The sequence below is a fragment of the Parambassis ranga genome, chromosome 8 (genome assembly GCF_900634625.1).
Source record: "Parambassis ranga chromosome 8, fParRan2.1, whole genome shotgun sequence".
Classification (NCBI taxonomy): domain Eukaryota; kingdom Metazoa; phylum Chordata; class Actinopteri; family Ambassidae; genus Parambassis; species Parambassis ranga.
Window position 1 is genome coordinate 6,359,902 of NC_041029.1, and position 27,583 is coordinate 6,387,484.

Sequence of the window (27,583 nt, forward strand, 5' to 3'; positions counted from 1 at the left end):
GATAACAGAGCACTGCTCCAGTGCTGCACTGCTATTAGTTTTTGTCATGGCCTGTCTTTACTTGGGCAGGGGGCTGGTGTGAAATGGCCCCCTGTCTCCAACTGGCAACGTTTCATGTCTATCCAGCGCTGCAGATGTCACATGGCCCAGCCAGCAGCTGCTCAGGGTTTACTCAGAGGAAAGACAAAAGAGACTGTGTGTGTGTGGATGCATGCAGTCAATTCTGCACTTTTGTCTCTCATCTTGGTCTCGGTTGAGTGTACACAATGTGTTAACAATAGGCCGTCTTTGTCACAGTGATGTTAGGCAGGAGAGAATCTGCTGCTCTGACCACATGCAGATACTTTCTCAAGCCACAGGAAAGGCCTAAGCTGGACCACTAGTCATCTTAGCCTCGTCACGCACACACAAACCCACACCCACAAACTAATGACATTACAGCCATTCCTCCATCTGGGAGAATTGTTGGGAACATCTGCCCTCTGGTGTGTGAGCTCTGAGCTGCAGGTTACCTTCCTGTGCATACTGATGTATGATCACATTGTCTCTTTGCCTCTTAGTCTGCGGCCTCTTGATGTAGAATTCATGAGACGCCTCAGTAAGGTGGTCAACATCGTCCCAGTCATTGCCAAAGCAGATACACTCACGCTGGAAGAGAGGGACTTCTTCAAAAAGAAGGTAACACCGGTCTACTTCTCTTATTCTGTGTGTCTTTGTATTTGTTTCACGTTATAAAAGCTAATATATTGTTCACGAAGCTGCTGCTTTCTATTGTTTTATTCTCTTCAAAGATCTCAGATTCTCACTTCCCTCGTTTACACACACAGGCACTCGCCCTCTGGGGCTCTCTGTTGTGTTTGTATACAAACAGTTGTTAACAGCTAATCCCAAACTTTTGGAGCAGATTAGTCTTAATACCACATTAATCTGTATGCTGTGCAGATTTAGGCACATTTGTTAGAAGTCTCTTAAGACTCCATTAACCGTTTCTACTTAATTACTCCTGCAATTAAAAGCATTAGCTGCTATCCTTCTTAAGCTGCAGAGGGATAAAGGTGTGTGTGTGTGTGTGTGTGTGTGTGTGTGTGTGTGCATTTGAAAATCTTCTCCTTCAGATCAGGGAAGATCTGCGAGCCAACGGGATCGACGTGTACCCACAGAAGGAGTTTGATGAGGATACAGAGGACAGAATGATTAATGAAAAGATCAGGGTGAGGGAACTGATCCTGGTGGATGTATAACAGGGTAGTATGCATTCAGTATGATTTCTAACTGTGTTGTTTGTTGACCTTTAACCTCTGAGCAGGAGATGATTCCATTTGCCGTGGTTGGCAGTGATCAGGAGTACCAGGTTAACGGCAGGAGGCTCCTTGGGAGGAAGACCAAGTGGGGCACCATTGAAGGTACAAATCTCAAAACTAAAAGTGCTAAAATGTAAGATTTTGAATGTATGTTAGAGTGAAGCCACTGCTCCTCCAGATCGAGAAAAGCCCGCTGAGGTGGCTCGGGCATCTGTTTTGGATTCCCCCTAGACGCCTCCCTGGGGAGGTGTTCTGGGCATGTCCCACCGGGGGGAGACACAGAGGAGACACCGGGGAGACCTAGGATGTGGTGGAGAGACTGTGTCTTTCGGCTGGCCTGGGAATGACTCGGGATTCCCCTGGAAGAGCTAGAAGAAGTGCTTAGACTGCTGCCCCCACATCCCGGCCCCGGATAATTAGTTTGAGGATGGATGGATGGATGGAACTAATGCTGTACCTTAAGCTGAACAGCTAAAACCATTAACACAGTTAAATAATGAGTGGATCATCATTTTTAATATCCTCTGTATGACCTAAATAATCTAAAATCAAGCAGAATGCACACACATACTTCCTTTGTGTTGATTACAGCCTGGCTGTGTTTTAATGAAAGAGAGAAATGAAGGGTCATTGAATCAGTCACTGTCAACAAAGCTGCTTTCAGTTTCCAGACTGTTTCTGTGGGCAGAGCAGCTGACACACTGCATCACTACAGGCCTGATCTGTGTAGTTGATATCCCACCACTTTGTTTGTATCACAAAGGTGTACAATGTACACATCCACATAGGAAATGTTAACGTTAAGGAGGGAGAAATTGTATGGGTTTGTTTTTGTTTGCAAAGTCTAGAAAAACGGAAGATTAAAGATTAAAGTTAGTTTTGTTCTTGTTGCTCTAATTTAAGAGGAAAACTTCCCCGGTCTTGTCAGCTTGTCTCCGCCTCTTCCTTTTTGTTAACATTTGTTTTATTGTAGAATTGGAATTTAATTACCTTATCTACTCAAGACTGGAGGCACCACCCCTCTATAGAGTGTCTCATAAAGGAAGCCTCATTTCCTGCAGTGTGCCGAACACACCCACACACACTTTCTCTCTCTCTCTCACACACACACACAGATGTCTGGGAATTTGTTGTGCAGTTAGTCTTCTCTCCTCAGACACACTGTAAGTAGATGAAGACCTGTGCAGCAGGTGAGGGTGTCTTGAGTGTCAACATGATACTACGTCTGTTTGTAAATTACAGTACGATCTCTGACTCCACCTAGTGGACTATTCAGGAAACTGAAACACTGACCCACCTACCTATTCATTGTCTGCTTTCATTCACTTTTTATTATTCCTAATAACACAATAATTTTCTTTCTACTGTAGTTGAGAACATAGCCCACTGTGAGTTTGCATATTTACGGGATCTCCTCATCAGGTGAGTGACTCTTATTCTTAGTCTATGTGTGTTTTAATCTGAATAGTCTCTGAACATTTAGATGTTTTTTAATTTTAAAAAAAACGTGCTTTTTCTTCAGGACCCACATGCAGAACATTAAGGACATCACCAGCAGCATCCACTACGAGATGTACCGCGTCAGGCGCCTCAATGAGAACAACACGGTGGTGGCTCATGCTAACGGTATCCCTGAACATCATCTTGCCGCCCACGAGATGTAAACACTCCACCTCAGTATGATCAGACTTTGACCTTCCACTCCAGCCCCATCCCACAGGTGGGATTGAAACTCAAAAGTCTGCCAGAGGGACTTTACTCTCAGTGACTTGGGGCGGCTGAATGGACCTTTCATGTCGGTGTATTGCCTCTTTAATAAACCCTGTCCTCTCACTATTGCTGACAAAGAGAGTGAAGAGAAGTTCTTCATGCTGCATTTTTACCCGCTTCCAGATCTTACGGTTTATATCTACTGCCAAAGTTTTATACCAAACAGGATGGACTCAATATGTCACAATGTGCCTTAATCTGATATTAATCCCATCCACTTTTTTGCAAGTTTGATGTTTTTAAGCAGCTCTTATAGAAATCTGTACCACCACATTTTACACATACAACTAAAAGCAGCGTATTTGAGAAGCAATGATGTCCATTATTGCACTTGATCACTCCACAGGAGGGCTGAGCAGCACACATACAGTCAAACCAGTCTGTGTGAAGCAGTGTTATTCGACCTGTAGACATCATTCTGTGTTTGGCTCTTTTTGTTTTCTCACAGCCTGTGTTTTGCTTTAATGTGTCGGTTGTCAGGTGCTTGACATGTTTTTTAATTCCCAGTAATAAATGTTTATTAATAGAAATATCTTATAAATAATATCTAGTGATTTAAGATGGAAAAGTATTTATGCACGATATAAAATGTGAACGTTTGTCATCAGTTTGGGTCAATTTGCTCACACACAGTCACATACATATACATTAGCTACCTTCGGGCCAATCATAGTGCCTTATTTATTGGAGAATGGTTTGCTAGCATGTCGGCTGAAACTGGAAAGAACACGTGTCAAGTTGAGTACATTTACACATTTTTCAGTACTTTTGAGTCTTTTATTTTGAAAGTCTTCCAATGACCAGCCCTTTTTTTTCTTGGATATTTGCCTGTTTGAACCATATAATTCCATACGCTGTCACTGTCATGCTCTGTCCTGTATATTCATCTGTGTTCCGATATGTTTTTGTACTTGTATTATTGATAACAAATTTTCTCCTGTCTTATTTTAAAGAAATAAAGATTGAAGTTGTAAATATTTATTTTCCTGATCTTGTTTTTTTTAACTTTTTCTGTTTCTACTACATTTGCAACCCCACCACATTTAAGCATCGGTGTAATTCGCTTACTGGAGTACTTTAATTGCCATGTCATTAAGCTTTTCCTTGATTAGCCTCTGAAATCAATATGACTGCCTACTAGGTCATTGCATGGCTGATTAGCATTAATTACTTAAATACATGAGTGCATCTTTTCTTCCTCCAATAAAAAAAACAGAGAGCGAGATGGGAGAGGATGAGTCCTTAGCTTCAGACATGATGTCAGGATCAGTGAGGATGCAGACATTAGTGTCAGATCTTTTGAGCAGCAGTAGCAGCCATGTCCATCAAAGGTCAAATTATCACTCCAGTGTTGATGTTTCTCATGTTTAACCTTTTATTTTCTTGAAAATGGCGGCGTTACTTCTTAAAATGGCATCTGCTATCCCCCATCTTCCACCTGCAGCAAACTTGAACCCCCCCAGCTCCATCTTTACCCAGAGGGACATGGAGGGAGTTGGGAGGCAGCTGCATTTTTTCTCTCTCTCTCTCTACTCACCCTGTCCACGACTTCACGACTTCACTCGTCCCCTCCCTGTACACTACACTGCAGTCATCCTGTTGGTACCTACTCAGAGCTTCACTGCCTGCCTTAATGACATCCATTAATAACCTGCATGCTTCATGGATACTAATGAATTTGACAAATTAAAGAGGAAAAACAGTTCTACCTGCTCCACAGCTGTATTTCAGATACAAATGTTTGTGGTGCTTTAGACTGTTTTAATGCTTGGTGACAACAAACATTATCACCAGACTGTAGCACAGACACGGGTACGGTTTGTCATCCATGCTCACAGAATATCATAGACCTTTCCACTAGACATTATGGGGTTGGCATGATTAGACATGGCTGTGCTCATTGGTCAGACATGGTGTGATGGATACCTCCTATCAGAGCAGAACGAGCCCTCTGGACAGGAAGCTTTTTTGATGAATGCCCATCCTAGTTAATGTATGAATGCATGAATATGCAAGAGCAACGTACTTAAGAGTAAACTGTCATAATGCTTTTTACTTGGGGCTTATTCCTGCAGTTACCTCGCCATACATCCTAATAAATCCCCACCCCTCTCTGTAGCATCCTAATTATTCTTTCTTAGAATGCCCGACATTTGGCCCCAGTCCTCTTCTCTACAAACATATTGCATTTGCATTGCACATATTGCAACATCTTGTTAACATGTCGACCCATCTCATCTGCATAGAGGTGACGTGCCACCAATTAACACCTGTTTGTGTGTGTAATTATTTTTGCAGCACTTTTTTTAACTTGATTACAAAATCGGTGTGTTTTTTTGTGTGCCCCTGTGATGCCCTATGTGTCTGATCAGGCATGTATCTGCGTGTGTGTGTGTCTACAGTATGTACATCGACCTTGCCTGCTCCTCTGTCTCATGGCGTGAGTTTTTTGTTTGCCCCTATTTGTCTCCTCCTTCCCTCCCCATATGCTGTTTGTTTCCTCCTTTGTTGGCAGACTCCTTCTCCTCCTCCCTCCCTCCTTCTCTCTCTCTCTCTCTCTGCGATGTCAGTTGCTCTTGGCTCGGTGCCAGGCACTCAGACATGTATGTGGAGGGATGGGGGGGGGGACTGCGGCCATATGCAAATGATCCGCCTTTATGCAAATCAAGCCTGCTGTTAATTAAAAGTCAGCTGCAAAATCAATTAGCTGTCTGAACAGAGAGGGAGGAAACTGGTTTTATACAGATGGATGTCTTGAAAGAAACATTCCCAAACAGTGTGTAGGCAAAGATTCAGAAACAAAGAAATGATGGTGAGGAGGCGTATTTTTTTTCTTTTCGGTGGGCTTGAATGGTCGCTTTGTTTTTAAATGGTAACTTTATTGTGAAAAGAAACTCTTCAAATAACAGGTAATCTAAGAATATGAGAGGCTTCTGCTCTATATAGCCTACAGAATATTTATATGCAGTGCTTGAAAACACTTGAGACAGACAGAGAGAGAGATCCAGACAGAAGAACATCGTCAGTATCTCCTGCCTCAGACTAATTGCTGTGAGTAATCAGACTAGTTGCAGATGTATGTCAGAGATTTTGCAGCTGTTATGGGAATGGATGTGCATAACCGGGCATGATTGTGCGGCCACAGTTGTCTAGAATCTACAGGCTTTGTGAAATTCTTCTGCTGGACATGTGCTTGTGTACAGAAGACGTGCTTGCCTGACATCGCTGCTCAGGTCTCCCAGCAGCCTGCAAATTCCATCAGTGATGGGAAGAATAACCACATCAGCTGTCTGTAAGAAAAAAGGGGGGAGTTAGAGAGGCAGTCACATGCAGCCAGGTGAAACAGCTGCTGAATAGTAATGGAGGTTGGAAGGATGCAAACAATTTAAAGGAGAAGTGCTTTATACATGTCGCCAGAACAGAAGCTGTTACAGGACACGGGCTGGGAGCAGGAAGCAGGGAGAGGATGGTAATGAGAGGAGAAATTAATTTTCCACATGATTGCACTTTGGTTTCAGAAGTAGAAGAGGCACTGGAATGGAACACACACACACACACACACACACACACACTATACTCTGGAACAACCCCTCCTGCTGCTGGAAAACAGCAGATACATGTATGGACAGATGGTTGTCAATGTAAAGTTGTGATTGCCTCTTATTTCCCTGTTGGTTGTCTGTCATACCAGTCAGGTTGATTGGCATCATACACCTCCCATTGATCCTCTCCTCAGGTACCTGCATGATTAAAGCAACCACACGTGGGACAGCAGAGGCCTGCTCTCACGTCCCACGTGACTTCTTGTCTTGCGTTGCTATTGTGAAGGTTTAATATTGTATGAATGTTGACCCCACACACACCAGCCAGTCAGTCAGAAAGAACCAATAAAGATTCTCTACACTGGCAGTGAAAGGTAAAGGAAGTGCTATTGATCCTCCATCTGTCCTGAGCACCAGATTCCTTGTGGATCCCTTTTGCATCATTGTGCAGAGTAGACCCATCAACTTAAAGAGAAAAAGGCCAGTAAACAGATAGGATCATACAGTGTCTTAGACAGGATCAGCCTCATTATTGTCACTTCTTACTTTATCAAATAGTTTTGTTGCATAAACAAACAAACTGACTAAAACAGGACAATGCTAAAATAAATAGCGTGTGTGTGTGTGTGTGAGAGAGAGAGAGAGTGTGTGTGTGTGTGTTTTAGCCACATTGGCGGTCTGTCTGTTAATCTGGTGCTAATCTACTCACTGCTGTAACAAGTGGACTGGAGCCAGCCTCAGCAGCCAATAGCATTTGACAGAGATCCCCCTTCAACACAAGCAGAGGCAGACCCTTACACTTATGCACATTATCAGCTGTAACAACATTATACAGCGTACCAACACAGAATTAGATTTGAGGACGTGTGTGTGTGTGTGTGTGTGTGTGTGTGTGTGTGTGTGTGTGTGTGTGTGTGTGTGTGTGTGTGTGTCCTGTCTCCTGGAAACATCAACTTTCTTTATGAAGCTCATGTTGCAGGTGAAGAACACAACCTCGACCACTGTTTGAAATGAACTGCTGATTTATTATTAATATGCCATTATCAGTAGTGTGAAACAAGGTAAGGGGTTAGCAAAAGATCATCTGAACCCACATGACTTCATAACATTAAAGGTAGGGTAGGAGATTTCATCCTGATGCACTTTTTGTTAAATTAGTGTAACTTCTCTTTACAATCCGATAGCAACTGATTAGTTTGGCAGTTTGGCTTTAAAACAAAGAATATTAATCATCTGTGGAAGCTATAAGACGCTAAAAACATCAGCCAATCCTCCGGGTGGACCCTGTGCAGAGTATTGGCTGGTTGTCACTCTCTTCCTGCTCTGCACACACCAGAGAGGTACGTGCATGATGGCCGAAGTCACAGACCGCAGCTCGTCTTTAGGTAATGCGTGTCCATGTGATTGGGAGGCGTACTTTCAAAATCTGGCTGACTCTCACTGAGTTTTCAAAATCTCCTACCCTACCTTTAAACACACGTTATAAGGAAAAGGCTCCTGTCACACAGTTGTGTGATTTTCACCTACCGTCGGGTTGAATGCATTGCAGTGCAACCAGAGAAAGAGAAAAAGAGACGCTTCACATGTTCTGCTTTCAAGGACTGAAACATCAACCCTCATGTTATGTTTTCCTGGTGAAGCTGACCACAACTGACCAATAAGAATTCAGTATTCAACTCAGCAACGACCATTGAATGAAATAACACAGTTAGATAACAGGTAGGCAGAGGAGGGCTGAATTAGCCATTTGTATGGGAGTGATATGAAGCAATAATGGCTTTTTGTTTGTTTTGAAATGTTTGATCAGAACGTCAAGCATCCATGTGTGGAAAACCTGCATGTGTCTGTCTTAGCTCACATAGTTAATTAAAGGCTGGTGCTGTTTTCACAGCTACTGCAGGAGCACATGAAAGCAGTCGAAGTTTGAAAGAGACAAATCTCCGTTAAGGCTGAGAGGGGTTTGCAGTGTATTAATGTCTTCCTGTGGATTTATTCAGGATTTGACAATCTTGTAAAGAATGAAAGAGGATTTTCTGATTTCTGAGATAAATCTAATCAGAAGAAGGGAAAGTTCTTTGTGGCTCCTTTTCTCTTCTCATCCTTCGTACATGATAATACAGCTTCATACAGATATGAGACAATGAGGAGGTGAACATGAACAAATAGGATAGGATAGCATTAGCCTCCCTTGTTTCCAGTCCTTGTGCTAAGCTAAAGCAAAGGTTTTCCATTGTTTGTACCATTACCTAAGCTGATGTGTTTAATAGGCTACTGTACAAGCCCGCACCCACAGTGGAACATGGAGTGTGCTTTAAAGAGAACATGACCTTTGCCCTCTGCCTCCACTGAGACTGGGGTCAGCTACTTGGAAAATGCCAGGGCACTTGACAGCTTTTTCCTCGACATTCTTATAGACACACACACACACACACACACACACGTATCACTGCACCAAGGTGTAACTCAAATTCTCTGACTTAATTAAGAGCAGCCCACTTTGGAGCTGCCATCTCGTTTAGCTAATTAGTAATGAATATGAAATGCCAGGATTTTAATTAGCCTGCCATTGTCGGAGAGGCAGAGGGAGAAATATCAGACTAATTTTCTCTCCTCGCTTGGCCACATTTTTTATTATAAAGACCTAGCAGGAATGTGATTTGATTCCTTTGTAACCATCAGTAAGTTGTAGGCGAGAACATAAAAGCTCATTTTCAGCCTTTTACTATGTATTTAACACTGTGGATTTAAATTACTATGATTATTTATTGAACGCTCTTGTTTGTGTTTTGATGATTTTAATTTTGATGTATTTTTTTTTTTAAATATAGACAAGTCTTTAATCAGCACACGGCTATAAATGTGTCCATATTTATTTATTTATTTCTGTATTTTAATTTATTTAATTTATTTAACACCAGCCGACGGGTCTGGGACGTTTTGGCGGACATCGATGGACAGGTATCTGGGTCTGGGGTCTATTCTGCAGTTGGTAATTAGATTGATTAAGGTTGAGCTGCCGCTGTGGACTTGATGACAGTGAGTGGGAAATGGAGACGGATGAGCCTGTGGGGCTGCGGCTACGAGACAGGAATGGTGAATAGTGCCGCTTATCTCGGCTGGCTGGCTGCTTCGGGAGGAAGAACAGGTCATCCCACTATAAACCCCACCTCCCCACCCCCCACCCCCAGCAGTGCTGCGGTGCAGCCGCACCATCAAGCATCCTGGACATTGATCACAGCAGTGGATCAACGCATGTTTTCACATTTTTAAATGGTGGATAGACTTTTGTATTAATTTTAGCAGCATCATCAAACACTGTGTGTGTGTGTTGAGGAGAACAGGTCGACTTGGTGTGTGTGTGTCACTTCTTTTGGAGTTAATGTTTGACCAAGGATAGAAATGCTGTATAAATCCCTGTGATTGCTCTGTGTTTACAGACAAGGCTGTGACCGAACCGCAGCTTCCTCAGTCGGTATCAGGTAGCATCAGGGCTGCTAGGTGTTTTCCACACACTGCAGGGCTCACTAGGGAAATTCACACCCCACGTCTGACATTTCAAACAACACTATCAAGCACTGAATACGTCTTAAGTTGTCACACACAGCATGAATTCAAGTATGCCGTCTTTAATGTGTGTTACCAGGGAAATGGATCTATTTAGCATGCAGACTCCACTGTGGTGCAAAATAAAATGGCAATTAACTCGCTGCTCACAGAACACAAGGGGTTAGGCAGAGCACAGAGGATGATGGTTAGAGTGACTGAGCCCACGCTCAGCAGATATGAGATGGATACAGACACAGCTTTAAAGGTTGTTGAAAAGTGAGAAGACGCACATGTGGAGTGGAGGCAGCATGTTTTCCTCTCCTCTCTCTGACTGAGGAGGCGTGATATCAATCTAATTCTCCTGTAGCAACTCTTATTCAATCACCTGAGTGAAGTGAGAGCTGATAGCAAGACCTCAGACTTTCATTCATCACATGAATGAAGGGCTGTGTGGAAATGAAAATTAATAAGTGTGTGTGTGTGTGTGTGTGGGGTGTCGGGGGGTGAACTTGCACATATTGTCTGCAAAGAAATAATGGTCTCAATATTCCTCCTTCCTACCCTCTATCTCCCTCTCTCTCTCTCTCACACACACACACAGTAACCCCTGCTGTAACAGAATTAAAACTAATAGTTATTGATCTGTTTTTTTTCCTTCTTTCACCCTCCCTCCTTTTTCCCATCAAATAAAAACATTCTTTATTTGCACATATACACTCATCAGCACCCTGAGGTCTGAACTCTTTGTGTATATTTTACTTTTTTGCTAAAAAAGCCAAGCTTAGATCACATATCAATATTGACAGACTTCATTTTTGTGATAATAATTGTAGCCTACATTTGAATTCCAAAAACGTTCTTTTCATTTTCAGCATTGATCAAACCATTCATGACTGGCGGCCATATTGGTATTGATTCAGGGTCATGTCTGGGCTGGTCTGTCTGAAACCCTGACCTCTGACCTCTCCAGGGAGTCCCAGGAGGATGGCGGTGAAGAGTACTCAAAACATTTCTGTTTTGAAGGAGCTCTGAAACCCTGACACCTTTATTCCTGTGTAGGTGAATGTGTGACAGGAGAGCACCCTGAAGCACAGGAACCAGCGTTCTGCTGGAAAACTCGCGCTCATTGTCAATTCATGGTCTTTGCGACTTAAAGGTCATGTCGTCAAATAAAGCTCCCTGAAGCAGATAACAGTGAGATGAGGCACAAAGAGCAGAGCCGTCTCCCCTCACCCCTTTCTCTCTTCTCATGGGTCTCCTTTATCTCTTAATGAAGCTTGAGTCTCTTAAGAGCACAAGCGCTGTGATTTGTCAAGTTATCACTACCCGGCTGAACACTCTGCTTCTCTCTAACGTTACAGCTTGTGTCTCAGTCAGTTTTCCCATCTGCTTTTCTCTCTTTTACTCCTTGTGTCTTTTAGTTCTCTCCCTTCTGTTTGTCTTCTTTTCACGCTCTCTCTCCCTCTCATGCAGCAGTTGTTGCTACTGATGAGGATCACGTAGAATGCTGCGCTTGTGGTGTGGCCATCACCAACGCTGAGACTTTATGGTTCCGTCTGTCCATCCAATTATGCTCATCTCTATCTTGAAAATGCAATGAGGGAATTTAGTACAAAACTTCTCTTACATTCAAGAAAGAACAGGGGTCAAAGGTCACTGGGATAAAGCATATTGTTTGGCCATATGGTAATTTATGTTTGAGGAAATAAAAAGACCAGGTAATGTCTGAACTGCCATGGATGTAACCTGCAGCTTCTGTTCACAGTGTGGCTTCCACATGCCTAATCACAGAAATGTGATTTCCATGAGCTGATTTCCATAAATATAATCTGCTCCTCACACTCTTCATGAATTGGACTGAAGCTGGAACAGTGTCATTTCCATCAGATATTAAAAGATGCAAAATTGCATAATTGCATTGCCAGTGTAACAATAGCATTGGTCTGCGGTGCGATTCACCTTGGGCTTCCCCCTCATCCGCTGCAATACAGTATGCTAATGATGCTACGCTAACAGACACAATAAAGGTAATGATAATGGCTGAGGCATTGGGGATAACAATAACAAAGCTTGCGGTGTATTATAAAAAAACGAACACTCTTCATGGTGTAATTTCATCCTTAATTCATATTTTTACCCTGACTCATATATGAATATATGTGTGAGGATGCACATTAGTTTGTCTAGTTTGTACCTGTCAAATAAGACGGATGCTGTCATTATTTAGACCAATCTACAGGTGGCGGTGTACCTCACTGTGTCCTTGCATACCTCAGTGTGCGTGTGTGTGTTTAAACATTGTAAATGCATCCTGCGAATGTGCAACCATGTGGGATTGTGGGATTGAGCGCTGTGTTACAGCTCCTCTCAAGGTTGGAGCCTCAGCAGCTGTCTGTTCCTCACCAGCACACTGACTGTTTTGTTATGTTGAATGTTCTGAGTAGTCTCAAGAGGGAAGCTCTTGACAGGGCCACCGAGGGTTGACCAGTGAACTGACTGAGCACTGAAACACACACACACACACATACTATCATCTATGTTGATGGTGTGCCAGGGGTTCCCCTGAGAGGTGCTGGGTCTGGTTTTATTGCCTGTATGGGCTGCTCTCAGGCTGAGTGAATGGATCAATATGTGAATTATACTGTGTGTGTGTGTGTGTGTGGTGGGGTTAACCCCTCAGAAACATTCACTCTCTACTAATCATCACAGAGTAAAACAGAGAACCAAGCACAGTGTGGACAGAACTGAATGTGTGCTGCTTCTCCTCAGCCTCTGCAACACACACACGTCTTCCCTCTATCTACATATCTTCAGTAATTGATATTTTCCATTCGGCAGGTTCTGTATCTTCTCTGTATTTCTATGGCAACCAGCAGTGGGGGGCCTTAGCTAGGAGTAAGTTAGCTGCTCCCCGTGGGCCAAGGTGTCTAGCCAGCTGCCTACTAGTACAGGAAATGGGCTTACAGCTCTTATAACAAGCTAAACACACCAATATTCTTAATAAAGTTGAACCACATTTTAGGCTGCTGATCATAAGCCACCAAGCTACTTGGTAAAAAAAAGTCTAATAAATGCATTAATATCTGCAGAGACTCTGCCTCTTAATTCTTAAAACACAGCCAGACTTTAAAAGTATAAAGGCTGCAATGGTGCACATTAAAAATCTGTATATGTATGTGTTGGGGGGGGGGGGGGGGTGGAGGATGGGTTGAGGTCTTTTTGAGTGGATGCATTAAGTGGAAAACTCATTCTGAGCTGGAATAAAAATGAGCTTTGTGTGGAGGATAAGGGAAGCTGCCTCACAGCACTTAGTTTCTTCTGTGACATATGCACAGTCTGTCATGTGGCAGCCTTTTGTGGTGAAGTGGCTTAATTTGTCATTTTCACAGCAGGATACAATATAACAAGACACCTCTCTCTTTCTCTGTGTTTTGTCAGTGTGGTGAACTACACAATATAAGCTGTTAAAACACTGCGGAAGGCACTTGACATGTAAAAGCCCTTAACAGAAAAGGCTCGTCACAAAGACAAACACGGAAGACGTTTTGCTTTTTCCTTGTTCTTCTCAGGTACTTTCCAGTGCTCATCATTTCCAGCACATAAACATGTTGGGTTTTCCTTCAGATTAAATCAGGTGATTTGAAAGTTGCCAGATCATTGAAGCAGCGTCATCAGAGGCATAATCACGGCTAATCGGCCCAGTTGGACCAGCTATTAGTACAAATGGTGTGTTATTAGTCAGAACGTTGGCCTCTCTGATAGAACCTGTCACCCTGAACACATGTTTAAAGTGTGTTTGTTTTTAGTGCACAGTCATATTTTTCTGATATTATTCAAGTTTTATCCTTCAAGCAGAAAATTGAAGAAATCAGTGAGTAAAAATAGAACAAAACAGCACACAGTTTGTCATATGTGTAGGATGCTGCTGAAAATGATGATGATGATGCAACTGAGTCCATTGAATGGTATGACCATGGGAGGGGGCGCTAAGAAGCAGGTGATCAGGAGGCATGATGGGTACTACAGTGTCACTCCTCCCTCCTCCCTCCTCTCTGATGCTTTCATTCTGCGAAAGGTTTAGGCAACCAAGCGACTTGGCTAAGGTTTATAGACTTGGTTGCCATGGTAACAAGTCACATCCAAACACATCCTTACATGCATACACATGCAAAATATGTTTATTTATTTATTTATGTTGCCTGAAAGGGAGTCCTGGTGACAACACCAGCAGCTTACTAATGTCGTACAAGATGAGAGCAAGGAACCATCTTCTTCAGGCTTCTGACCTGTTCCCATCACACTGTAAGACACATTGATCAACACAAAGAAAAGATGCTTTGACTTGTGGCATCATATACATATGTGCTTTATGAAAAATATCTATATCAGCAGATCAGACTTTAATAAAATGTCCAATGTCTTTACCAGCCTCCCTATAACATGCTTTTAATCCGATACATCTGTTTAATCTATTGCTCACTTTGTCTCACATCCTCTCTCTCTCTCTCTCTCTCTCTCTTTCTGTCTGCTGAGAGCGCTTAGAGCATTACGTGCAGCTATGAATGATTCATTGCCCTCTGTGGTGTATGTGCCTGGACTAGAAAACAAGGAGAGAGTAAGGTAGGTGGTTGCAGGAAGGTGGAGATGGGTGACAGGAGAGAGAACATAGCTCGAGGTGGAGGACAGCAGCGGCATCCACCATGAAGCAGAAAAGACGAGCTTTTGGTTAAAGCAATGCAAAGATAATGCATCAATCCTAACCTTTAGTGACAGGAGATGTTTATATACAAGTCAGAGTTGTATCCACTCGTATTTTTAACATTTTTTCCTTCCCTTACATCCATAACTTCTCATAAATTCATCACCGCTCGAGCAGGAAATGCTCCACACTCGCCCCAAGATGTTGAAACAACCCTTGAAACAATGTTATCTTTCCTTATCCAATTTCCCGTGACCTAGAATAGATTATCTGCCAGATAATTAAGACCTGATGAATAATTAAGTAGACAATAATGCTAATTCATGAATAATATATCTGTTTATGATGGTGAAGACATAGAGAGTGGCTGCCATGGCGCTGACAGAAAGATTGATGCTGTGGCCTAGATAGGATCTCTGTCCTATGAGGCGATGCTGCTGACTGCGACCACGCTGCCCATATTCATTAGGCCACTGTCATTGGCTTCCATGCGTAATGACATACTTATGTATAATTTACAGGCACATCCTAAGGCAGAGGTGTTAAACGTGAGGCACGGGGCATATGGAGTTTGGAATAGTGTGTTTCCAATGATCGATTTCTCACTGCTGGCTGTATGTGCACTATATGTACGCCAGCAGGCTGCTTAAGTCTCTTAAGCAGATGGAGGATTCGACAGTAATGTCAGTCGTGAGACATGATAAAGGTGTTAGACCCTGTGTGTGAATGCATGTTATAGACCTCTTTACAGCAGATTTAATTAGTGCATGTTTACATCACACACTGTTACGAGCAGCTTTACACACAATGAACCCCTCCAGCCCACCCCCACCCTTGTGTAGCCCCAGCCAAAGACTGCAGAGCCTGTGGAACTTCAGCCGCTTTGATTACATTTGTGAGCTGGTACCTTGCTGCTGCTGCTGCTGCTGGAAGGAGGCAGCTATAGGCTGTATTTTCCCCACTGCTGCTGACCTTGGAGGTCACTCACAGGAAGGAGGCATTCATCACTGTGACGCATGGATGCTGTGGGGGAAAAGAAGAGGAGCTGGTGGGTGCATGTGTGTGTTACTATAACTGTTACAGCATTAACCCACCACTGCCACACTATTGTGCTTCCTATTGTAGGAAAGCATTAGATGTAGATATGCTGAGTACCACTAAGTTGTATCCATCTATGTCTCCTCTGTTCCTGTGTATATAGTTATGCAGGTACTTTGGGTGTTATCATCCCAGTAAGTGGACGTCATCAGTTGTTATCATCCCCATACATAAGGCTTCTAGGGGCCTACTCCACCTACCAGCTATATTGTCCCGTTACATATTGTTTCAGCTGTTATCATCCCATTCAATGGCTGTGGTCGGCTGAGGTGAGATACTATACACTCCAGTCCTATCATATCATACCACTATTACTTTTGTTATCATCCAATCAAATGGCCGTCCTTCCCAAAGATCAATCTAATCTGTGTTACTTTTTTACCTATCACTTATCACAGTAGGTGATAATGCACCTTCTGGCCCACTATAGTGGCTAAAACAGGACCTTATTTATATTAATTATACCTCATGAGCTGCAAACAAACATTGTCTGTGCCCATTTGTGGCACATTTGCATACTAAAAAATCAGTATGTAACAACAGACACCCCCCCCCCCCATTTAATTGATCTCTAATGAATATAGAAACTGTCATCAAACTCTGCGGCATGCTTGCTCCTCTCTCCACCTCCACCTCACACGGTGGCAGAATGACCTTGGCAGGTGCAGTCAGATAGAATGCATTGACTTTGAAGGATGACAAACAAACAAGCCTTCATAGTGTATTACTGTGCCGCCTCCTCCTCTCCATGTGTGCTCACATCTATACAGAACTGAGCTCAGTGACATGATGCAAAAGGCAGGAAAATTAGTAAAAGCATTCACGTGGTTTAGCAATGCTTGCTCGATTTAACACATAAAGACACACCATTATGTTTATGACTGCCATAAATCTCATTAGCACAGGGTGGCCCTGTGCAGATGTAACACAGCCTGTATGGGTGACATGGACACACAAGCACCATCACTTATCTTTTCTTTCAATTACAGGCTTTAACATGAGGTTTGATGATGTGTCCCTCTTATTAATTGTCTTTTCTTATTTGACACACAAACATCACTGACAGCTGTGTTCAAATGACAACCGTGCTTAAAGAGAGAACTTCAGGCTGCCAGTGGATTAAACTGCTGTGCTTGTATTAACATGGTATTGGAGTGGAAATAACGCTTTTAATGGTTATTTATTAGTGTTAGGTTCAAACCCCAAACATTTGTATTACACAACCTGTACAAAAGAGACACAGAGAGTTAGATATCTTTTTACTTGCAAGGAGAGTGACCAGAGACTGCTCAGTTACAATCTCCAAACTCACTCTGAAGCAGCTCTGGGTTCTCCTGGCCTTTTATTAGTTGGGAACGCCCTAATACATAGTTACTAAGGGACAAAGGGTTCATGCATCACAAATCTTAGTTTCGTTTTAGATGTAACAGCTTCTGTGTGAATGTGTGTGTGTGTGTCATCTTCGGCCTTTCTTCTTTCTTCCAGTAAAGTGGTTAAACATTAAACATTCTATGCCTTAGACATTCTATGTGAAGGTCAGGGTTCAACTAAAGTAAGCATACCTTCAAACAAAAACACTCAGGTGATTTAGGTTAACTCAAACAGAAGCATAAATCAACAGGGTAAATGCTACTACACACAGTAAGATACTTAAATCATTATGCACACATAAAGAGTAAGATGTAACTCATATAATGACGTAAGATGTAACTCATATAATAAAGTAAAAGTAGGATAACTTATGTACATTGATTCCAACATTTCCCTCCTGTTTATTCACTTTTACTGCTTTATGTTACATCCTTCAATGACCACTTCTGGTTAAGATTTTCGGTCACAAATTCATACATGCAGTGTAAAATGGTACACTCAGAGGGATGGATCATCTCAGTCAGGTAGGAAGACAGCCATGTCTTCGTCATCGTCATCCTCATTCTCCTGTGGAGTTTCTACAACAAAAGGTAACAGAGCATACACTTCCCGCATCTCTGCTCTAACAGGTGCTATGGCGGTGGTTATCATTCTAGTGCACAATGCTCTAATACAGGGAATGCAACAACATCCACATAAGGTGAGAATAGCGGCAAATACAGCGATAGACATGATGATGGACATCACCAATTGTTTATACTTGCCAAACATGTCTCCAAAACCGTTCCACAGCGATGTGTCCACTCCAGAATGGTCTTTCATCTTGCTGTTAAGGGATTTTAAGCCTTCCAGAGCCCTGGTAAGGCTGCCATCAGCTGCTGTGTTATTCGGAATGAACGTGCAGCACTGGTCCCCAAAGATGGAACAGACTCCACCTTTCTCTGCCAACAACATATCAACAGCAATACGATTCTGGAAAGCCATTAAAGAGGTAGCGGAAAGCTGCTCGTGAATAGCGGAGAAACCTTCTTCAGTTTTGTTTCCTAATTTCTGCACATTAAAGTGGATGTAGTTGATTCGGTCTACATTTTTGTTAATAGTGCACCACCAACATAAAACAGATTCAAAACCTGCAGAGACTTGGTTTACCAGTTTATACTCATCTGGGACGCCCCTGGGTACTCCGATGCTGTCTATGTATGTCGGGTCATCACCCTGCCAAGACCTAGTGGATCTCCTTTTAGCTGTATGGATCCAATGATGAGGCATCACACTTTTAACATTCTCAACTAAATCTGTAGCTGAGAGAGGAACGAGGGATACAGGCAGAATCAATGTTACAGAAGCACACAGTCCTGTGGTTTTAGCTGGTAATACATCAAACAATCTGTCATCTCCACACCACCACCAGATGTCGCTGCGGGATTTTGGCTTGAAGTGCTCACCCACAGTTTCCACAGCATAACATTGTGTGTCATTCAGTCTTCCCAGTCTTTTACCTGTACCTGTACGGTTAACACATGTGAAATTTCCCGCAGCTACTTTGTTAGAAAACTTAGGCTTTTTCCTTTCAGGTGGAGTTAGAGGGTGAATTTTATCCCAAAAGGAACATTTTGCTGACGGAGTAGTATAGCTCATTACATTTACTAGGCATGTCAAATTCAAAGCTGAAGGTACAACCTGTAGGAGTGGTCTAGCACTCAAACACACAACACAATCTGCCTGTGTTGCTTGGGCAGCTTGTTCTGCCATTAAAAGCCAATTATTCTCAAATCCTGAAATGCCAGTAGTAATTTTGAACCATTCATCCGTCTCACCATCTTCCTCCTTAATGATGATTGTCTTTGTCCTTGGTTGGCCTCCTGCCACAACGAGTTTACCCTCCGTGTTGTTGAAAGTCGTGTCCTGTCCTGCACTCAGAAGGGAACATAATCGTAAAATCCAGCATGGATCACGACCTGACATCCAGGCACACAAGTATACTCGTCTACAGTTTTCTCTGTCTAAGAGTACATGTCCAGATTTGACCTTTAACGTTACACTGTCTTTAGTGACCATCAGAGTAGAAATGATTCTCTTAAATTCTTGGGCACACTCAGCCCATCCATAGGAATTTGGAGCCCACTTCAGATCAGTGGATCTAAAAACTGTACCCCACGACCCGCTTTCACCCATAGGTGACTTACCGTAGGGAGTGCAATCAAGGTAAAACGTATGTCCGAAATAGTCTTTTGGCTGTGAACGATGAACTGCAGTCTGAAAGGCGGAACTAGGAATAACAATGGTCTGGCTCACAGCTACAGAGTTGTAACACAAAACTACTTCTGGGTTGAAGTCAGGTTGCTGATATTTTTCTGAGCATGGGTGTACAGGAACAAAGTCGATCGCTCTCTTTTCCTTAGCTGATAGTGTCTCATATCTTTCCCATAACAAGATTATAGTTATAGCAACAAGTCCGATTACTCCTGCTACGGCTACCATCCTCTTATGTGCTGGGGTCAACATCATTTTTCAACACTCCTAAGACTCCTCCTAAATCACCTGCCCAGAGTGGTGGACAATCTTCACCGGGTTTGAGACGACAGCAACCTATGGTTACGGCCCCCTTTGTAGTCGGCCTTTGCTCTGGAGGTGCCTGTTTTGAGAAGTCACTAATCTACGCCAAATACCACAGCACTAACCCTACAATACAGAGGATGATAGCAACTGCCTGCGCTATAATCACAAAAGTTATTTTACTCATGTTTAATTATTTTCTTACAATGAGACAAATGAACCCAAGTACTCCTTTCTGCAACCTTCACTGCTGTGCCAGTTGTTAAAAGTACCTGATACGGGCCTTCCCACTTAGGTGAATGCCAATGTTTCTTCTTTATACTTTTTATCAGGACCCAGTCTCCTGGCTCTACTAGCTGGTCATCCTGTGGGAACACAGAGGATGTATCATCGTTATCGGTCTGATTAAACACCTCTTTCCGTTGCTCCAGCATTTTTCTCATGTAGTCAGCTAAAGTACTTTCGTCATCAGTTTCCCACACATTTTGAAAGAAAGGCAATCTGTAAGGTCTGCCAAACAGAATTTCATAAGGTGTTAGTCCATTTGTACTTGTAATGTTTATGTACAACTTTACTAAATCTAAGCATTTAGTCCATGGTCTGTTTGTCTCTTCCATACATTTTTTAAGTCTATTTTTTATTGTTCCATTCATTCTCTCTACCAACCCTGCGCTCTGTGGATGATAAGCACAATGGTGTTTTAGATCTATACAAAACATTTTGCCTATGTTAGAGATTAGTTGATTTACAAAATGAGAACCATTATCACTGTAGATTTTTTCTGGAATCCCATAGCGAGGAATAATGTCCTTACACAAAGCTTTCGCTACCGTTAGTGCGTCTGGGTTTGTGGTAGGAAATAGTTCAATCCATTTTGAAAAAGAATCAATTATGACTAAACAGTATTTTTTACCTTCACTTTTGTTTAGTTCTATGAAATCCATGTGTATGTGCTGGAACGGATAATTAGGTTTTGGAAACTGTCCTCTTTTTGGTCTCAAATTGCCTTGAGCATTATGTTTTGCACATATCAAACATGCTCTGCAAAAATTTTTTGAATAGGAATTGAATCCATATGTTGTGTACTTTCTGGCTACCAAACTCAACATCCCCCCTGTGGAGACATGTGTTTGCCCATGGCTCCATATAGCGGCCCATTTATATAGATTTTTTGGTAGGATTGGTTTATTTTCTGGTCATGTGTATATTCCCTCTTTCAGTTGTGCCCCCTTTCGTTTCCACTGTTCCAGCTCTTGGTTGGGTGATTGTTGTTGCATATCACGTAGTATGTCATGGTTTAAGCTAGTGTCTGACATACTGAAAACATGGATTTCACCCTGCGCGGCTTCTTTTGCTGTTTTGTCTGCAAATGCATTTCCTCTCGAAACAGGATCAGTCCCGTTTGTGTGTGCTGCACATTTGCATATGGCTAATTGTTTCGGCAAATGTATAGCCTGTAGCAGTTCTGAAAGAAGTTTTGCATGCGTTACTGGTTTTCCCGTAGATGTTATCATGCCTCTATTTTTCCAATGTTGCGCAAATGTATGAGTTGTTGCATATGCGTATTGGCTGTCAGTGTAAATTGTTGCTATTTTGTCTTTCATTAATTTACAAGCTTCAGTGAGAGCTACTAATTCTGCTGCTTGTGCAGAAAAATGTTGAGGGAGTGCCTCTGCTCTCAAAACCTTATCTTGTGTTACGACAGCATAGCCTGTCTTTGTTTTTCCTTTATCATCCTTTTTAGAAGAACCGTCAACAAACAGTGTGTGTCCCTGCTGTAAAGGAATGTCCTTTAAGTCTGCTCTGCTCTTAGCTGTCTGCTCTGATAGAGATTCACAGTCATGAGGCTCCCCCTCCCCTTCCGTGGGCACGAGTGTAGCCGGGTTAAGTGCTGTGCACCGTTCTATTTTTAGATGTGGCTGTGAGAGTAAAATGGACATGCAGGATAAATGTCTGGCCGGGGAGAGAAAAGTCATTTTGGTTTGCAATAATAAGGCAGACACAGCATGAGGGACTTTTAAAAGTAACGGATGGAAAAGTACAATGTCTGCACTTGAAATTACAGCTAATGACGCAGCGATCACTGCTCTCACGCAATGAGGCAATGCACATGCTACAGCATCCAACTTTGTCGAGTAGTAGGCAATTGGCCTGAGTTTATTTCCATGCATTTGTGTCAAAACTGAGGTCATGAAATATCCTTTACAATCTACCATTTGCACAAACTCCTTTTGGTAGTCTGGTAAGGCCAATGTGCAGCTGCTTACCATGGCCTGTTTTAAATTGCACAGAGCATTTTCAGCTTCAATTGTCCACTTAAGGCTGTCAGACATTTTCAATTCTTCCTTATACATCAAAGACTGCAATGGTGCAGTTAATTCTGCATAATTTGGCACCCAACTTCGGCAATAATTAGTCAAACCTAAAAATGACATCATCTGCTTTTTTGTTAGTGGCTTGGGTGCTTGTAGAATTGCAGCTTTTCTCTCCTCCAGTATTGTTCTCCCCCCTGTACATAACTGGTGTCCTAAATATTTTACTTTTTCCTGACAGAACTGTAGTTTGCTTTTGTTTACTTTATGGCCCTCTTGTGCCAAATGTTTTAACAATGCAATCGTGTCCGTTTTACAGCCTGCCTCTGTTTCTGACGCCACGAGAATGTCATCTACATAAGTAAGCAATTGACTCTTACTTGGAGGTTCAAAAGTGGAAAGACTAGAAGCAATTACTTGTGAATAAATAGTTGGACTTTCACAATAACCTTGAGGCAACCTGGTGTATGTGTATCTTTTCCCTTTGAAAGTAAATGCAAACCAGAATTGGCTATCTTTATGCACTGGTACCGAAAAGAATGCATTGCTTATGTCTATCACAGTAAAATATTTAGCTTTTGGATTCAGTGAATTTAATAGTGTATGTGGGTCTGCTACGCATGGAGACCTCTGAACTACTGCATTATTCACTGCTATCAAATCCTGAACCATCCTCCACCCTGTAGATGGAGGCGCCTTTTTCACTGGAAAAATAGGCGTGTTCACTGGAGAGTCTGCGCATTCTATCAATACACCTGCTTTCTTTAAATCCTCAATTACCGGTTCTATTCCTTCCATTGCATCAGGCTTTAAAGGATACTGTTTTATTCTAGGACGATGTTCTGTTTTGGGCCTGATTATTACCGGTTGTGCTCGTTTCACTAGTCCTACATCCGTGGGTCCTTGTGACCATAGTTCAGAGGGAACTTGTTTCAATAAATTTTCCTGCTCATCAGTGAAGAAAATGTATCACTTTTCAGTTTCAGCCAAATGTACTCCTGCTTGGACAGTCACAGTCCAGAATAATGCTTTTCTGGTCAGTTCAGTTGAATCACTATACCAGGTGTTTACACCTGTTGCTGTCCAATCACAAGCTTTCTCTCCTCTATTCACTAGCTGTCCGAGATCTCTCCATCTAGCATGTGTGTGTTTACATAGCGAGATGTGCATGTGGTTCCAGTGTTGTCTGTACAAAGTTTTAACTTGATCTGGTACAGTGACTGCAGCTGCAGCATTTGCTATACCATCAGAATACAAGTATGTCACTGTCACTTTAGCAGGTGTGACTTTATCCAAACGTTCTTTATACTTAGGATCAACGTGGTCAGTGTACCACATGGTGATATGCAAATCATTTGGTGACATTTGATCCTGAACCTGCCTCACCGCTCCTTTCCCTTCATTCATAAGAGAATCTCCCATAGAAATGGGTTGCCTGTTAGGAACGTCAAGTGTATAGTAGTAATTAGGTTTCCCTGTCCCTTGCACTACATATACTTCATCTGGTTTTTGTCTGATCATTTTTAATCCTTCAGGTGTTGGTACAATGGCTAGGCCTAGAGAAACTAAGGCATCTCTTCCAAGCAAATTTACTGGACATTCTGGCAGCCACAAAACTGATAGCTGACATGATTTTCCTTTCGGGTCTCTAAGCCATATAGGTTCTGTTTCTTGAACCATTTTAATAGCACCTTGTGCTGATCGTACAGTAGAATAATTAGGGCCCAATGAAAGGTGCGGTAGCTTTTCTCTAATTGTGGTCCTGCACGCTCCAGTGTCACAAAGAAATTTAACTGGAGTGCCTTGTACCATTATAGTGATCTCTGGCCTTATTTTCTCCTCAAAAAACAAATCCTCTAGATTTAACACTTCCTCTCCTTCATCAACCTCTTCCTCAGGTTCTCCTTCTAACTGTGTATGTTCTAGTCATGCTGTCCCGTGACTGTGGGGGGAGGGATTGCTTCTGCAATCTCTCGCTATGTGGCCTTCCTTTCCGCATGACCAGCACGCTCTGGGGTTATCAGTTGAGCGTGATCCAAAACCTCCTCTGCCTCTGGCCCTACCGCGTCCGCGACCTCGACCTCTGGCTTGTTGATAAAACACATCTGGCTCTTCTTCTTCCTGATAGAAGACCAACTCCTTTTTCCCTTTTTTGCTGCTAATGACTTTCTCCGCATGCAGGGCATGATTTACATACTCTGCGAGTGTTCCCCCGCTCATGCCTATATAATGACGACTTACCCACCCACTAATCTCTGGTAGTGAGCCTGAGTGTAAAGCGTTTTTTAGCTGTTGTTTATAAGCTCCATCATCAGCGTCATCCATCACTAGACCACTGTGCGCTCTAAAAATTTTCTCCATCCTTACTCTGTACTCCTCAAACGGCTCCTCTGGCTTTTGTTTACACCTTCCAATTTCAGTGTAATTTGCTCTCCTTCTATATCTGTTTCTGATCCGGTCTAAAAGCGGATTCACATTTCTATCTAATTCCCCACTCTCAGGAGGATGAATCTGGTTTTGTGCATCAGTAGGGGAATAATTTCCTTTTACATAAAACCAGTCAGGACCTGTTAAGGTCATCCAAATTTGCTGAACTTCTGCTCCATTTAAGTGATATGATTGTCGCAGATTTTCCATTTGTGTGATGCATTCCTCAACATCCTCCTTAGGGTGTGGAATCCCCTCAACTGCTTTTTTAACATCACTTTGAGTCCAAGTTCTGAATACTCTAATCACCTCTCTCTCACCCTCCTGGCCTGCGCGTGGATTAGGTAATTCTATTAGAGGGAAAACATCTGTGTCTTCTCTCTCTTGTGAGAAATCAGGTATTTTTGGTTTCGGAGAAAACATATTTTGTATTCCGGTTGTTAAGCCTTTTGACCAGTCTCCTACACTGCCTTTTGAACGGGTCAGCATTGTGTGTGGAGTTTCAAATACAGGAGGTGCGTAGCTGGGCTGTGAAATTGCATTTGCAAGAGGTGTGTATTTGGGCGGCCCCCCTGGTGGCCCCGCTGCTATGTGTGTGTCTGGAGCGGAGACCTCAGCCTGTTGTTGCAACAGCTGTCTAGCCTCTGCATATGGCCCACTAAATTCATCATCCTCCTTCCTGTGAAACATCAATGTCTGTTTCTCTCCTACACTGTCACTGCCTGCTGCCCCTTTTTTCTTTTTCTCATCCCTCTCCCGTCTCGCCTTCTTCTCACCCTCCTCACGCTGTCCTGCTATTTTGATCCAGACCTGCGTGTGTTCATAACCTTCTTTTTTCAATTTATTTTTATCATCTTTACATTTGATCCTAATTTTGAGTTGTAGGTCTTTTACATCAGTAGTTGATAGTTTACCATTAAAACTATACTTTTTTATCCAACGACCTAACGGTTCTATCGCGGCCTCATCTGCCTTTTGAACTATTTTCCAATCTTTACAAGTTAACTCATCAATTAACTTTTGTCGGGTTTTGCTTTGCCCCTTCCCCATTTTGATCTAGATGTTGGATCCAGTGGGTCTTAATACCTGCTGTATTCTATCACTGGATTTCTTTCAACAAGATGGCAATCAACAACCTTTTGTGGTAAAACTCACTTCAACCTTTTCAGGTGGAGTTTTCTTGCCTACATGCATCCACAAAGGCTCACCATTTGAGTCTTGTTGTTTTATATGAAATATAATTACCTAGTGGTAATTATGTTTCCATTCACACATTCACTTTCACACCTTTTTGTTCGAACGTGCACTTCACTTTTTACTTTTAATTTTAACACAGTTGCCAAACAGGTTCCGCTGACCTACGTAGAATTTAACTAGTCGTTTTAAACTAGGGGAGTCTACCCTCCTGCGGACTTTTTTACTTGACCTGATAGAGTCTAGAATTGTCAGGGTTTTATTCACTTTTTCAACACACAGAGGATCTCACTATCCTCTTGTCACTTCTTTAACACACAGAGGATCTCACTATCCTCTTGTACTTCTTATCTTTTACTGCGCGCGTCTTTCACACATTCCCCCTTTTTAAGGAAATCTATACTCACACTCGTCTGTGTCTCCTGGACTTTCCGTCAACCATCGGACCCCAGCCCACGAGGGAGGGACCAGTCCCGGAAAGGGTCTCAAGCAGTGGCCACTGTCTTTCTCTGGATCTCACCTCGTCCGCTGGGATCGTCAGGTATCTTGGAATCCGGCTCGAAGGACCAATTAAATGTTAGGTTCAAACCCCAAACATTTGTATTACACAACCTGTACAAAAGAGACACAGAGAGTTAGATATCTTTTTACTTGCAAGGAGAGTGACCAGAGACTGCTCAGTTACAATCTCCAAACTCACTCTGAAGCAGCTCTGGGTTCTCCTGGCCTTTTATTAGTTGGGAACGCCCTAATACATAGTTACTAAGGGACAAAGGGTTCATGCATCACAAATCTTAGTTTCGTTTTAGATGTAACAGCTTCTGTGTGAATGTGTGTGTGTGTGTCATCTTCGGCCTTTCTTCTTTCTTCCAGTAAAGTGGTTAAACATTAAACATTCTATGCCTTAGACATTCTATGTGAAGGTCAGGGTTCAACTAAAGTAAGCATACCTTCAAACAAAAACACTCAGGTGATTTAGGTTAACTCAAACAGAAGCATAAATCAACAGGGTAAATGCTACTACACACAGTAAGATACTTAAATCATTATGCACACATAAAGAGTAAGATGTAACTCATATAATGACGTAAGATGTAACTCATATAATAAAGTAAAAGTAGGATAACTTATGTACATTGATTCCAACAATTAGACAATTTAATTCAGCTATTCTGAGTTAATAAGCAGGTCCCTGCTTACAACCCTGAATTTATTGAATCAGTAAAGATGTCTGGTTTCAAAGACAGCTGCCTCCTCTTCAGATTAAAGTGACCCCACTGAGACAGGATGCTAACAGTCTGACCACTGCGCTTCACCCTCATCCAGAGGGGTCCGTCGGCTAGAGTCAAATTCAATTTCTCACATTCACATCGACTGGCTCTTTATGCTAATCAATGATGCTAACATCACCAATGTGGAGACAGTAAGGTCATATTATCTGTATGGATCCCACCAGCCTACTGTTTCTCATGTCTTACTTTATTCTGATAATCACAATACAAATAGAATAGAATAGAATAGAATACTTGCTCAGAAATACACATGGCCACACACAGATTGAAAAGGATTCAGGCAATTAGTTATTATCTACTGCCATGTCACACAGAAGATTCATCACCGCGGCGGGTCATTAGTGTCTCCCCTCCACTCCTCCTCTCTCCATACTCTTACCTCTTCCACTCCATCGTGATGTAGTCTGACAAAATTTGTGTTTTTTTTCCCCCCACTGTCGCTAGAATGCATATTTTTGCGATCATCCAGATATGG

The 27,583-nt window shown here is 42.4% G+C and overlaps 2 protein-coding genes across 8 annotated transcripts in view; one reads left to right on the forward strand and one right to left on the reverse strand.

The window, feature by feature from the left end:
* The window catches only part of septin9a (septin 9a), a 46,587-nt gene extending 42,738 nt beyond the window's left edge, over nucleotides 1-3,849 (forward strand). For all 5 annotated transcript variants that reach the window (XM_028411083.1, XM_028411087.1, XM_028411084.1 and 2 more), the window contains 5 exons: nucleotides 561-678; nucleotides 1,116-1,211; nucleotides 1,307-1,403; nucleotides 2,672-2,723; nucleotides 2,824-3,849. In XM_028411083.1, coding sequence (XP_028266884.1) covers nucleotides 561-678; nucleotides 1,116-1,211; nucleotides 1,307-1,403; nucleotides 2,672-2,723; nucleotides 2,824-2,965 — 505 coding nt within the window. In that variant the 3' untranslated portion in view covers nucleotides 2,966-3,849. The remainder of the gene's footprint in view (nucleotides 1-560; nucleotides 679-1,115; nucleotides 1,212-1,306; nucleotides 1,404-2,671; nucleotides 2,724-2,823) is intronic.
* Nucleotides 3,850-17,353: 13,504 nt separating this feature from the next.
* On the reverse strand, nucleotides 17,354-26,429 carry LOC114440617 (uncharacterized). Of its 3 annotated transcripts, none has more exons than XM_028413120.1 (3): nucleotides 26,224-26,429; nucleotides 19,514-20,248; nucleotides 17,354-19,237 (listed from the first exon to the last, which is right to left on the reverse strand). In XM_028413120.1, the coding sequence occupies exons 2-3, from the start codon at nucleotides 19,833-19,835 to the stop codon at nucleotides 17,844-17,846; spliced, it is 1,716 nt and encodes a 571-aa protein (XP_028268921.1). In that variant the 5' UTR covers nucleotides 19,836-20,248; nucleotides 26,224-26,429; the 3' UTR covers nucleotides 17,354-17,843. The 3 variants fall into 3 exon arrangements, with proteins under 3 accessions (XP_028268921.1, XP_028268922.1, XP_028268920.1); XM_028413121.1 differs by having other exon boundaries at nucleotides 17,354-18,628; nucleotides 19,145-20,248; XM_028413119.1 differs by having other exon boundaries at nucleotides 17,354-20,248.
* Nucleotides 26,430-27,583: the final 1,154 nt, after the last annotated feature.